At 42.7% G+C, this 15,060-nt stretch overlaps 1 protein-coding gene across 1 annotated transcript in view; it reads left to right on the top strand.

The window, feature by feature from the left end:
• Positions 1–348: 348 nt before the first annotated feature.
• Positions 349–15,060, top strand: part of LOC309558472 (transmembrane protease serine 9-like) — a gene marked incomplete at its 5' end in the record, with an annotated part of 80,943 nt that continues 66,231 nt past the window's right edge. Inside the window, 4 exons of the mRNA XM_082261543.1 lie at positions 349–385; positions 4,645–4,840; positions 7,256–7,527; positions 13,154–13,311. Of these exons, the coding sequence (XP_082117669.1) occupies positions 349–385; positions 4,645–4,840; positions 7,256–7,527; positions 13,154–13,311 (663 nt within the window). The remainder of the gene's footprint in view (positions 386–4,644; positions 4,841–7,255; positions 7,528–13,153; positions 13,312–15,060) is intronic.

The raw sequence follows: 15,060 nt of genomic DNA, 5'->3' as shown, positions 1-15,060 counted from the left end.
CAAAAAAATGAATATGGAAGCTAAAAAAAACATAAAAAGAACTGCTGTCAGCGGCATTTTTTCCGAGTCGTACTTTGTACCTTTCTCGCTCTTCTAACCCTACCTAAGTTTTATTTTGCCTATCCTCTTAAAATTGGTGTGGAAACTATAAGCAAGTAAATAAAAAAAGAGGGGAAAGGGAATTACCTGTATATGTTGTGTTCTGCTCTTGTAAAACAAATGCAAACTTTATTAAACACAAAAAAAGAATAAGGAAGCTGAAACAATTTACATTTATGTACAGAGAATTGTGTTCTTCATATATCAGAGAGAGAGAGATCTCTGCTGAATATCCTCCACTGTGCCGGAATGGGAACACTCACTGTACTCATCCTAATCGCCACAGGTAAGTAGCTTTCCAAAAACTCTGCATTGATCTAAGATTTCATGGAGGGTTGCCAAAGAATAAGTTGAAAAAAAAAAAAAAATGGAGCCATATTGAGCTTCCCATCGTCATATCTGGGGATTCTCTGCCTAAACTGTTTATGCTGACTTGGAGATTCCTGAGATCATTATAACTAAGGGTGAGCAAAGAAATTTTAGCTAATTTGATTTTGCTGCCACATTTTTTTATCAGAAAAAATTAGCTCAATTTCGCCCATTGAGTTACTTATACAAAATCTGCTAAAAATAAGTCAATCTACTCTCTGATTTAGAGCACGCCTTTTTTCAATATTTTTCTCAGGATTTCTTGGACTAAGCTTTTGTGAGAAAAAATGTTTTAATTGCATCCTATCCTAGAGTTTTGTTTTGGGTACCAAAAAAATGTGTAAAAATGATTTAGGAGTCTTGGAGAGGCTTTCGTGATTTTAAGAGATTTAAAATCTTATTAGAGTGAAAAATAAGATAGGCACCGAAAACGTGCAATATATATATATATATATATATGTATATATATATATATACACACATATATTTATATATATACACACATATATTTATATGCGTGGATAAAGAAAATTAATGCTGCGCTATGGCGAAAAAGTGCAATATATATATATATATATATATATATATATACACACATATATTTATATATATACACACATATCACATATATTTATATATATACACACATATATTTATATATATACACACATATATTTATATATATACACACATATATTTATATGCGTGGATAAAGAAAATTAATGCTGCGCTATGGCGAAAAAGTGCAATATATATATATATATATATATATATATATATATATATACACACATATATTTATATATATACACACATATATTTATATATATACACACATATATTTATATGCGTGGATAAAGAAAATTAATGCTGCGCTATGGCGAAAAAGTGCAATATATATATATATATATATATATATATATATATATATATATATATATACATATATATATATATATATACACACACACATATATTTATATATATACACACATATATTTATATATATACACACATATATTTATATGCGTGGATAAAGAAAATTAATGCTGCGCTATGGCGAAAAAGTGCAATATATATATATATATATATATATATATATATATATATATATATATATACATATATATATATATATATATATATACACACACATATATTTATATATATACACACATATATTTATATATATACACACATATATTTATATGCGTGGATAAAGAAAATTAATGCTGCGCTATGGCGAAAAAGTGCAATATATATATATATATATATATATATACACACACATATATTTATATATATACACACATATATTTATATATATACACACATATATTTATATGCGTGGATAAAGAAAATTAATGCTGCGCTATGGCGAAAAAGTGCAATATATATATATATATATATATATATATATATATATATATATATATACACACATATATTTATATATATACACACATATATTTATATATATATACACACATGTATTTATATATATACACACATATATTTATATATATACACACATATATTTATATGCGTGGATAAAGAAAATTAATGCTGCGCTATGGTGAATAATACTAACTCAAAAGTGCTGCTGTGCCAAAATCAAAAGGATTTAAATATGTATAACCAAAAGAAACAGCGCAAAATTGGTGTACGTTAGTGATGTGACAATAAGTCACTTATATATATATATAGAAATATCTGATATCAATCAATTTCAAAAAATTCCAAAAAACATCCAAAACAATAAATATCACCCTGTGTGGTGATTAAAATATATAACTTCTTGCAGTGATAGAAAAAACCCCGTGCAGATAATAAGATCAATTTCATAAAATCAAATAGTCCATGTGAATGATAAATAACAATCAAAAATGTCTGCCAAAATACTTTTATAAATACTTTTTTTAAAAAACAAAAAGTGTCATTTTGCGCTGTTTCTTTTGGTTAGACATATATTTATATATATATATATATATATATATATACATATACATATACATATACATATATATATTGCAATTGCTGAGGGTAAAGGTGATGGACTGGCCACGCATGTCTCCAGACCTAAACCCTATTGAGCATCTATGGGGACATCCTCAAACGGAAGGTGGAGGAGCGCAAGGTCTCTAACATCCACCAGCTCTGTGATGTCATCATGGAGGAGGGGAAGAGGACTCCAGTGGCAACCTGTGAAGCTCTGGTGAACTCCATGCCCAAGAGGTTTAAGGCAGTGCTGGAAAATAATGGCGGCCACACAAAATATTGACACTTTGGGCCCAATTTGGACATTTTCACTTAGGGGTGTACTGACTTTTGTTGACAGTGGTTTAGACATTAATGGTTGTCTGTTGAGTTCTTTTGAGGGGACAGCAAATTTACACTGTTATACAAGCTGTACACTCACTACTTTACATTGTAGCAAAGTGTCATTTCTTCAGTGTTGTCACATGAAAAGATAGAATAAAATATTTACAAAAATGTGAGGGGTGTACTTACTTTTGTGGGATACTGTATATATATATATATATATATATATATATAGATAGATAGATAGATAGATAGATAGATAGATAGATAGATAGATAGACAGATAGATAGATAGATAGATAGATAGATAGATAGATAGATAGATAGATAGATAGATAGATAGATAGATAGATAGATAGATAGATAGATAGATAGATAGATAGATAGATAGATAGATAGATAGATAGATAGATAGAAGATTGCATATCAAATACTTACTACAATTTTCCTTTCCTGAGCAGCTCCACGTCACCACGTTGTAGGCTGCCATGTAGCTGGAAATATATATATATATATATATATATATTTATTTATTTATTTGTTTATTTATTTATTATATATTATTCATTCAAATTGTTGCAAAAATACAGATGAACACACATTACAAGCTTTGTACAGAAAGTGAACAAAGGGTGCTAACACCCTAATCAATCCCAGCTCACCTACCCCGGGGGATAACTCCACCTCCAGTGATCTGGTAAATGAACTAGAAATAATTTGCAAATATTGATTGGGTTAATGCACAAAAATAATGGTGTGAAACAATATAAACCAACATGAAAGTATGAAAAACCTCAGTGAAAGCTTGATGGTGCAGGTAGCACAGAGTGCTATACAACACACTGATAACCTAACTTTGAAAGTGCAGCTTCATTCCAGCATGGGTGAGCTGCATGGCTGTAAAAACGCATAAGGGGAGGAAAAGAGAAGTCATATGAAGTCAATATTTATTAAGGAGTGATAAGCCCTCCGGAAGTGACGTAACGCGTTTCGGAGCATGCGCACTCAGCTCCTTCATTAAACGTATCAGGGGACAAGGGGAGGGCTTGCGGTTCACCACTGCCTTCACTTGAACCAGCTCCTCCACGATCCTTCCTGTACTCTCATCACCCGGCTGCGGGCCAGACGGGATGCGGAGAGACTGCATATAGGAAGTGATCCAGGACATGGAACATGGACTCAAGGATACCTCTATGTGAGTTACTATTATATACTGTTATGTAATAAAAGTTTTTGCTACACTCAGCGGCTCCTGTTCTTCTCCTTAGCCAGTCTTACCTTGGCCAACGGCAAGAGAGAGATTGAGCTGAGGAGACTGGGAGCCGCTATCACTGTGGAGCCAATGCAGAAGATGGAACCAAAAGCCCGGGGGTAGAAGTTGCTTGGTGCTGCTGGTAAGCTGGAACTTTCTTCTTCTTCAGTTCCATCTTCGCCACTGGCTTCACAGTAAATAAATAATATACACCGATTTAAGTTATTTTCACCCCCAAAAAAATGTAGCTAAATCATTTTAGCCTAACTTTATTTAGGACAATTATTTATTTGCAAAATTTGATAACAGAAAGAAAGAAAGACATTTTTTTTTTTTTCCACAATGTTTGGTCTTTTTCCATTTATTTAAACTGAGATAAAAACCCGGCGGTGATTAAATACCACCAAAAGAAAGCTCTGTGTGTGTGATATGTCATATGGGTACAGTGGTACATGACTGCACAGTTGTATTTTACAATGTGACAGCGCTGAAAGTTGAAAATTGTCCTGGGAAGAAAGGGGGTAAAAGTGCCCAGTATTGAAGAGGTTAATGTTAAGATTAAAAAAAAAAATGAATTAATTATTTTTATTTGCTTATATTAGCCCACAAGGCTTTGGGTGCTGCAGTATCTTCAGTGTGCGGTTCCCCTGTGGTGTCCAGTCGGATAGTTGGTGGTACAGATGCGTTGGCCGGGGCATGGCCCTGGCAGATCAGTCTACAATATTCAGGATCACACAGATGTGGGGGCTCCCTGATCTCACCAGAGTGGGTTCTGACTGCAGCACATTGCATTATTTAGTGAGTATGACATATTACATTATATACAAATTCTTATATCAAGCTCCAATAATTTGTTTTTTGGGTAAACATTTTCTAAAAATCAATCATGGGTATGTTTTCTGATAGAGGGTTTACCTTTTATAAAGTGTCCAAATATAAAACTGTCAATTATGTATCATTTATCATTGCTGATTGGTTGGGGAAAGAGTCAGGACCATAGGCGTGCGCACAGGGTGTGCCGGGTGTGCCTGGGCACACCCTAATCACCTAGGGCACATTAGCATTATCGCTCTGTTTGCCAGTGAGGAGATGGGAAAGATCTCCCTCTGACCTGCTCTGCCATAAGAGAAGTGCCACACACTTCAATTTCACTTTGCCAGCAGGGAGAGTAATGTATCGGGGCCATGTACATGTAGGCAAACACATGCATGTGTATTTAAACTTTGGGGTGCACACCCTAATGCAATAGGCTGCGCACACCTATGGTCAGGACCTACTATTCTTGGGGTCACCTTGGCACGAGGTGTTGGTTATCTCCTGCTGCACCCTTCTGTACTGTGGAGCGTGACTGCTGGTCCCCATTGTTGCTTGAGAAACACATTCCTCTGAAACAAGCCTGTTACAGCCCTACCAGAGCAGGGACAATGGGTGGGCAGGAGGGGGCAGCTGCCCTGGGCACTGTGATTTCATGTGAGGTAGGGGGGCACTGCAAGGAGATGGGGGGGGGGGATTTGGAGGGACAACAGAGGGTAAAGGAGTGCTGATTTAAGGAGATTTGTGATGGGATGAGGAAAGAGGATTTGTGCAAGGAGGGGGGGGGGGGGGGTTATGCTAGAAGAGGTGATATGGTGAATGGGGTAGGAGAATTATGTAAGTAGGTGAAATTTTTGTTTGAAGGAGTATTTGTGCTAAGAGGGGAAATTTAGGGGGTGGATTTGGATTAGGGGGGGGGGGGGGGGTGTACTCAGAGTGGAAATTTGAGGTGTGGAAGATTTGTGCTAGGTAGGATGACTTTTTTGGGGAGGGGCATTTGTGTTGGTGGGATTTGGGGGATTGGGGGGCAAAGATTTGTGCTGGGAGGGGAAATTTGTGCTAGAAGAGGTGATATGGTGAAGGGGTAGGATAATTATGCTAGGAGGGGAAATTTCTGTTTGAAGGAGTATTTGTGCTAGGAGGGGAAATTTAGGGGGTGGATTTGGAGTGGGGGGTGTACTCAGAGTGGGAATTTGAGGTTTGGGGGATTTGTGCTAGGAGGGATGACTTTTTGGGGAAGGGCATTTCTGTTGGTGGGATTTGGGGGATTGGGGGGGCAAAGATTTGTGCTGGGAGGGGGGATTTCAACAGAAGAACAGATTTGTACTCGGTGGATTTTTACTTCAGGTGGTAAGCATGCAGATTAGTGCTCAATTATTATTATTTTTTTTTTTGGGGGGGGGGGGGGGGGGTTGCTGACACACAATGCTCATACATCTTGGTGGGGGGGGGGGTGGCTGGATTTGGATTACTTGCCCTGAGCTTTAGATTACCTTGTCCCAGCACTGAGCCCTGTAGCCTCCTGAAGAACAGACAGACCCTCCTGTGAAATGCGTCGAGGAGTGTTTTGCCTTCACCCCTGGATATGAATATTATCCTACAGGATTTTATCTAACTCTGTATTGACAATGGCTCTGTTTGTAATCCTGGGGTGTGTCTATGGGCAACGATGATGGCTATAATATAAGGATTAATTTAGTAAAATATTTTGAGAGTATCATTTAGTTTGCTTTGTTTCCTAAAAAAAAAAAAAAATGTGCTCTCAATGAGAATTTTAGTCATTTTTTTATTTATTTAATTTTTTTTAGCGTTTTATATACAAAATAACAATACCAAAGAAAAGAAACGCTGAGGAAAAAAAAAAAAAAAAAAGCAAAAATAAATAAATAAATAAATAAATAAATAATATGTCCCATATACATATCTCATTAATACATGTAAAATAATTAACAAAGTATGTCAATTCAGCCCTATATGGAAGTACACAAAAATAAAGCCATATATCATAGCAATAAAAAAAAAAAAAAAAATAATAATAATAATAATAAAATAAAATAAATTGTTGTGGGTATGGTAGGTTGGTATGGACATACCTCCAGCCTTTGACTGAACAATGACGGAGAATCAGCACATTGATGGGATTTTTTCTGCCACTGTATAGTTGCACTTGTATATATACAATGGCATTATGAGATATCAAAAGAGATTACTGTGAGTTAGCAATCACAATGGACTCTAATGACCCTACGTACATTCATAGCATTCTCATATGCATACAGGCCATTCATAAAAAGGAATTATGAATAGTTGCTTCTCATTCACTGAAAGTGATGATACCGCACTGCACTGCAGCAGAGGGATCCTCAGTCACGCATTTTCTGCACTGTTTCCTTTCTACAGTCCTGTGGACAAATCTAAATATAAAGTGTATTTGGGCCTGCACCTGCTGGGGGTTGACAGCCCTCAAACAGTCGTTGCCAATGTAAGGACTATCATCACCAATCCATGTTATGGAGACACTGGAGACATTGGGGACATCGCCCTGGTAAGGCTGGCCACACCGGTCAGCTATACTCAATACATTATGCCGATCTGTCTGCCATCTTCTTCCACCACCTTCCCCTGTGGCATGGAGTGCTGGGTGACCGGATGGGGTAAAACGTCTTCTGGAGGTGAGTTTATGAAATTATATTTAAAAGTGGCTTCACTCATTTTCCCCACTAAGAATCCAAACATGTCACTTAAAACCAATACGTTGTGCCAATCAGGGGTGGGTGAATCTGCTCAGATTGAGTACCTTGAGGGGTTCAACTAAAAATGTAACCCGAAGGCTAATCCCATTGACATCTATGGGAGGGGAGGGGGTCTAAACTGGGGATCAACCAATATATCTGGGGCCGATCTGCACTTTCCCCGATATATCGGAATCGGCCCCTGAGGTTACCGATATTGCCAATATTTCCCCACTAAGAATCCAAACATGTCACTTACAACCAATACATTGTGCCAATCAGGGATGGGTGAATCTGCTCAGATTGAGTACATTGAGGGGTTCAACTAAAATTGTAACCTGAAGGCAAATCCCATTGACATCTATTGGAGGGGGGTCTATATTACGGATTGACCAATATATCGGGGGCCGATCTGCACTTTCCCCGATATATCAGAATCGGCCCCTGAGATTACCGATATTGCCGATATTTCGGGAAAGTGCATATATCGGAGTGATGCCTGCAGCTAGAGGCACCACCCCGGTACCGGCATCCATAGCCGACGGTTGGCTGTCTTGTAATGACAACCGATGTGGCTGAGAAGCCGCTCGGCTGTCATTACAAGAAGCGGGAGGGGACGTTCCCCCCTCCCGCCGCCTTCCGCGGCTCGCCCGGGTCTCCCGTCCCACCGTGAGACCCTGGCAACCACCCTTTATGGCCACTGAAGACCCGATCAAAGCCGCATTCGGCTCTGATCAGGTCTCCATGCAACAACCCGGAAGTGATGTCATGACATCACTTTTGGTACTCGGTGCCAGATTTAACAGCCAAACTTGGCATTTTTAATGCTTTTAAGTGCAGAGGAGGGGTTTAGACCCCCAGTACCTGCCAAGTGCTAAAAATAAAAAGACCTTGAACCCCCAGTACTCTGCCAAGCTTCACCGCAAATGGGCCCATTTCCTGCAGAACTCAGCGATCCTCTGACTACCCTGTTGGATATGTGCAGACCCTTCCAGTACACCGGTATTTGGATCTGTCTTTGGGATATCTCTTCAGTTTGCTCAGTACTACCTACATGAACTATAGGCTATAACAGTGGCGGCCAGTGTGTTGGGGGCGCAGAGGCGCCGCCCCCCCCATCCATGCGTCCGGCCCCCTAATCTGCAAGCAGTGCGTCCCGAGCCCACCCATTGTGTGACAATAGCGAATGAAAATTCGCGAATGCCACTACCGATCCTCCTCCTGGCCAATCAGGAAGTGCGTCCGATACGCGCTTCCTGATTGGCTGCAAGGCAAACATCATGCCATTGGCTGAGGAGGAGGCGGGAGCAGGAGGACTGCAGGAGATCCCCGGGGGACAGAGTGAGGAGAAGCCGCCGCCGCCGGGACTGAAGAGAAGCTGCCACCAGGTAAGTGCATTGGTCTCGGGGGGGGGGGGAAGCCCACACTGCATTGATGGGGGCACACTGTGGTGCTCTGCATTGATTGCGGGGCATGCTGTGGCACTCTGCATTGATTGGGGGGCATGCTGTGGCGCTCTGCATTGATTGGGTGGCATGCTGTTGCACTCTGCAATGATTGGAGACAATGCTGTGGCACTCTGCAATGATTGGGGACAATGCTGTGGCACTCTGCAGTGATTGGGGGCAATGCTGTGGCACTCTGAAATGATTGGGGGCACACTGTGGCATTCTGCATTGATGGAGGCATGCTGTGGCACTCTGCATTGATTGGGGGGCATGCTGTGGTGCTCTGCATTGATTGGGGGGCATGCTGTTGCACTCTGCAATGATTGGAGACAATGCTGTGGCACTCTGCAATGATTGGGGACAATGCTGTGGCACTCTGCAATGATTGGGGGCAATGCTGTGGCACTCTGAAATGATTGGGGGCACGCTGTGGCATTCTGCATTGATGGAGGCATGCTGTGGCACTCTGCATTGATGGGGGGCATGCTGTTGTGCTCTGCATTGATTGGGGGGCATGCTGTTGCACTCTGCAATGATTGGAGACAATGCTGTGGCACTCTGCAATGATTGGGGACAATGCTGTGGCACTCTGCAATGATTGGGGGCAATGCTGTGGCACTCTGCAATGATTGGGGGCACGCTGTGGCATTCTGCATTGATGGAGGCATGCTGTGGCACTCTGCATTGATTGGGGGGCATGCTTTGGCGCTCTGCATTGATTGGGGGGCATGCTGTTGCACTCTGCAATGATTGGAGACAATGCTGTGGCACTCTGCAATGATTGGGGGCAATGCTGTGGCACTCTGAAATGATTGGGGGCACGCTGTGGCATTCTGCATTGATGGAGGCATGATGTGGCACTCTGCATTGATTGGGGGGCATGCTGTGGTGCTCTGCATTGATTGGGGGCACACTGTGGCACTCTGCATTGATTGGGGGCACGCTGTGGCACTCTGCATTGATTGGGGGCACGCTGGTCACTCATTTTTCTGTTTGCGCCCCCCAAAAATTTTGAGCACCAGCCGCCACTGGGCTATAACTTCTACTTCCCCAACAACATGCGGTGACTGGTAGGGCAACCAGATGCCCATAATCTATTGATTTCGCTTCAACCTTGCCCATGCCCTTCACAACACACCTTCCACCCCTCTCTATGGCATCACTACACATCACTGTGCCGTTGCTGGCATAGTCTGCTCTAAGATGACAATTGATAATTCCAGCATCACCTTCTGTTCTCTTTTGGGACTTTATTTTCTGACATTTTGGCTGACTGACATTTTTGACACTTTTGGGGGTACCAGTGACATTACTACAGTAATCAAAAAATCTAAAAATATGCACTGTTGCTGTAATAATCACACTGGCAGGGAAGAGGATAACACCAGAGGCGATCAAAGGGTTAAAAGTGTCCCTAGGGTGAGCTTTCTAACTGGGGGGGCTTGCTGCATGAACACAGAGACATCTGTTCCTAAATAAGAGGAACACAAGATCCCTGTGTTCATAACTGACAGAACAGCGGTCTGTGTTGTTCACAATGGCAGACCTCCAGTCTATCTCCACAGGGAGCGTGCGTGGGTGCCCGGTGGAAATCGCGGCTGCCGGACTCACTGATTGGCTTCCCCTGTGGCCAATCGGCACGTGCGTGTGGTGGTTCTGCGAAGTAATGTACATGTACATCGTTACGTGGGACAGAGCCGACCTGATGCAGTAAAACTACGGTGGTTGGTCGGCAAGTGGTTAAAGGAATGCTTCTGCTGATGCAACCTCTGCAGCATGGCCAATGTTAAGCTCCAATGCAAGGGGGTGTCACAGGGGGAAGGCTATTGACAGGCAGCTCATGTTGGTGCTGCATCTTTGCAAGGTGAGCCATGACTCCCTAAAGTGGCTACAAGTCCTTCTGGACTATTGAAGGACCTCCTGGAAGCCAAAGTACTGAAGGACCTCCTGGAAGCCAAAGTACTGAAGGACCTCCTGGAAGCCAAAGTACTGAAGGACCTCCTGGAAGCCAAAGTACTGAAGGACCTCCTGGAAGCCAAAGTACTGAAGGACCTCCTGGAAGCCAAAGTACTGAAGGACCTCCTGGAAGCCAAAGCACTGAAGGACCTCCTGGAAGTCAAAGTACTGAAGGACCTCCTGGAAGCCAAAGTACTGAAGGACCTCCTGGAAGCCAAAGTACTGAAGGACCTCCTGGAAGCCAAAGTACTGAAGGACCTCCTGGAAGCCAAAGTACTGAAGGACCTCCTGGAAGCCAAAGTACTGAAGGACCTCCTGGAAGCCAAAGTACTGAAGGACCTCCTGGAAGTCAAAGTACTGAAGGACCTCCTGGAAGCCAAAGTACTGAAGGACCTCCTGGAAGCCAAAGCACTGAAGGACCTCCTGGAAGTCAAAGTACTGAAGGACCTCCTGGAAGCCAAAGTACTGAAGGACCTCCTGGAAGCCAAAGTACTGAAGGACCTCCTGGAAGCCAAAGTACTGAAGGACCTCCTGGAAGTCAAAGTACTGAAGGACCTCCTGGAAGCCAAAGCACTGAAGGACCTCCTGGAAGTCAAAGTACTGAAGGACCTCCTGGAAGCCAAAGCACTGAAGGACCTCCTGGAAGCCAAAGTACTTCATGATGAACAACTGCAACACCAAGTTGAAACTATGTACAAGGCAAGGAACCCATCTGTTTTGTTTTTTTGGTTTTTGTCAGAAGAGCAGCCACCAGGTTGGTGTCTTTGTCACACATGTCTTTGCCTGGCTGAAGATGGTGTGGGGTCATCCACCCTAGCTCTGGCCCAGTGTGGCTCTTGTCAATCATTGAAAATATTTTTAACCCCTTTAGAAATGGCTTCATTCTTTAAATGTCCTGGAGGTGTTCGATAAAGACCCCAGGATGTTTATAAAGAGATCCTACTTCACAAGTCTCACCCACACAACCTGACGGAGTACGGCTTTTCAAGTGTGAAGCTATGAGATGGTTGCTTGATTGATTTCTGTGCCTGCCAACCACTTGCTGACCGCCGCACAACTATTTACAGCGGCGGTCAGCCCCTCACAGGCAAAGCGACGTAGTACTACGTCGCTAGCCTGTGAGGCTCTAGGGAGCGAGTGCGCACCGCCGGAGGCGCGCTCCCGCTCGGTCACGGACCCCCACGCACGTGTGCCCAGCGGACCCGATGTCCGCCGGGCACTCGTGATCGTCCGTTACACCGGGAGAAAGGCAGGCGGCTAATGTAAACAAAGCCGCCTGTCATTCTGCCCTGTGTAAGAATGGAGATCATACGATCCTGCTATGTAGGACCGTTGATCTCTGTTCTTACACCAGTAGCCACATCCAATCACAGTAAGAAACACGCCCCTAGGGACACACTTAACCCCTCCCTCTCAAAAAAGTTAACCCCTTCACTGCCAGTGTAATTTTACAGTAACAGTGCATATGTATAGCACTGATTACTGTAGTAATGTCACTGGTATCCCCAAAAGTGTCAAAAATGTCAGTCAAGGGTCCGATCTGTCCTCCGCAATGTCGCAGTCCCGCAAAAAAAAAAAAAAGAAATCGCAGATCGCCGCCATTACTCATTAAAAAAAAAAACAACAAAAATGACAGAAATCTTTCCCTTAGTTAGTAAACGTAATAACTTTTGCGCAAACCAATCAAAATACGCTTTTTTGCGATTTTTTTTACCAAACATATATGTAGCACAAAACAAATTGGCCTAAAATGTTAAAAAATTTTGATTTTTACATTTTTTTGGGGGGAATTTCATATAAAAAAATGTGAAAAATATTATTATTTTTGCAAAATTGTCGCTCTTTTTTTGTTTATAGCGCATGATCAAAAAATCACACAGGTGATCAAATACCACCAAAAGAAAGCTCTCTTGGTGGGGAAAAAAAAAGGACGTCAAATTCGTTTAGGTACAGCGTCGCACGACCGCGCAATTGTCCGTTAAAGTCACGCAGTGCCGAATCGCAAAATAGGCCCGGGTCAGGAAGGGGGTAAAATCTTCCGGGGCTTAAGTGGTTAAAGATGTAACAATGCTTCACTGCATCAGCCTTGCTGGTCCTTATCACAGATTGTCCTTGTAAAGAATGCATTGGTAATTAACTTCTTTTCTATGTTTCACCACCAGGAAGTACGCCTTTAAATGGGGCCCTCCAGGAAGTCATGACTCCCCTAATAGATAACAGCACATGTCAAGTAATGTATTGCAAGGGGGGAAGTAATAAAGACATCCAGGATGAAAAGATTTGTGCTGGCTACATGGATGGACAAAAGGATTCCTGCCAGGTAGGTGGCACCAACCGCTGAAAGGCTGCAGATATGCATGCGGCCAATGGGAGGTGGTTTATAAAAAAAAAAAAAAAAAAATGTCTCACGGTAAACATCCACCATCAATCACATTTTCCAGTGATATAAATCCATGTCAATAAGGATTTCCTACGCCAGAAAACCAGCTTAAAGGGCACATTGCATGTTCTATATGTTCCCCTTACAACTGCCAGGATCTATGCCAACCAATTGGAGACCCTCTATGTGCATCCTTCCACTATGTACTACAACTGTATGTGCAGCATTATGAGCGCCCCACACATGCACACACACACGCAGCGTTTGTCAGCTTGGCTGGGGGACTATTATAAAAGTCAACTCAGGAGAGGACATTTATTGAAACAAACAGGTAATACGCATGTAGCACCCTCCTATGTATTAGGAACAAGCATCTATTGCTCCTTCTGCTTATCAGGGGAGCCTGATCTGTTAGGTTGCCTCTTGCATGTCTCCAGGTGGGATTCACTGGGTCTGAGGGAGTGTCCCCACTGCATCCAATGAGAGAGCTTGTTGGACAGTGGAGGAAACCCAGACAGTGACACATTGGCTTTTATGGGAGTCCCAGTGGGAGGGCATTCTTGCAGTACATCCTGGGATCGCTCATAAATACTGAGGGGACATGTGACAGGGGTCTTTGGCGGGAAGCAGAGTCCCAGGAGGAGGCAGACGGCTGGTATCTCCTCCAGCAGGGTGTGAGGAAGGTGCTCTTAGGCAGTCGGCCTAGTGAATCGGGTGTGGAGCTGAGCTGCAGAAGATCCAGTGGAGCTGACAGTGGAGCTGCTGGCAGAGTCTCTCAGGAAAACAGTGTCCATGAGTACTCAGGGACTTGCCAAAGGGTCGGCCCAGGAAGGGGACCACTCCAGTGAAGTCAGGGATCCAGGAGGTAGCTCACACAGAGAGAATTATAGTAAAGGGGGTGCCGTGTAGAACCCTGAAGAATAGGGTTGGGCCCTGAAGAGCGATTCACAGAGTAAAACAAGTCCAGTCAAATTCTTCTTCACTGCTAGTGACAAGGTGAAGCAGCGGCCTTGCCGCACTCGTGCCAGCAAATTGTGCATAGTTTATCCAAGTTGGAGTATCATACTCATCCCTTCTCCTATCCAAGTTCTTCAATAAAGTACAAAAAACCAAAACCCCTAGACTGTTTCTTGACTGAGCCAAACACTTTGAAGTCGCTAAACTATTGTGTTGTTGCTATGGGAAACCCAGGGGAACCTGTAACCAGCAGCTCCCAAGGGAGTAGTGCTACAAATATAAGTTATATTATCATTCATTTATGTTTATTGAAAAAAAAAAAAAAAAAAAGATTTAATGTTTCTTTAAGGTAAGGCTAGAGTTCAGCTTTATTCAAATGTACCATCTACAATTGGTCTGGCTGCTAACTCTTGTTCCTATATCAATTCAATACCCAATCACTAAGGCTGCATTCACATGTCAGCGTATGATCGCGGGCAGAACCGCCGCGGTTCCGCCCGCGATTCGGAGATTTATTGCAAATCGCGGGACGCCTAGCGTTGCCCGTTGATTTGCAATAGCCCCCCAAACGCCGAGCGATGTTGCCGCGATTTACGCCCGCCGAATCGCGGCAACATCGCGCAAACAAAATCGTGGGACGCAATACGCTCCAAAGAAGCTCTTGTACTTTTTTGGAGCGTATTGCGTCCCGCGATTTTGTTTGCGCGATGTTGCCGCGATTCGGCGGGCGTA

This window comes from Pelophylax lessonae (genome assembly GCF_965119305.1).
Source record: "Pelophylax lessonae genome assembly, chromosome: 6".
Taxonomy (NCBI): domain Eukaryota; kingdom Metazoa; phylum Chordata; class Amphibia; order Anura; family Ranidae; genus Pelophylax; species Pelophylax lessonae.
Note: the sequence above shows the minus strand (reverse complement) of the source record. Positions and strands in the feature narration are given on the sequence as shown.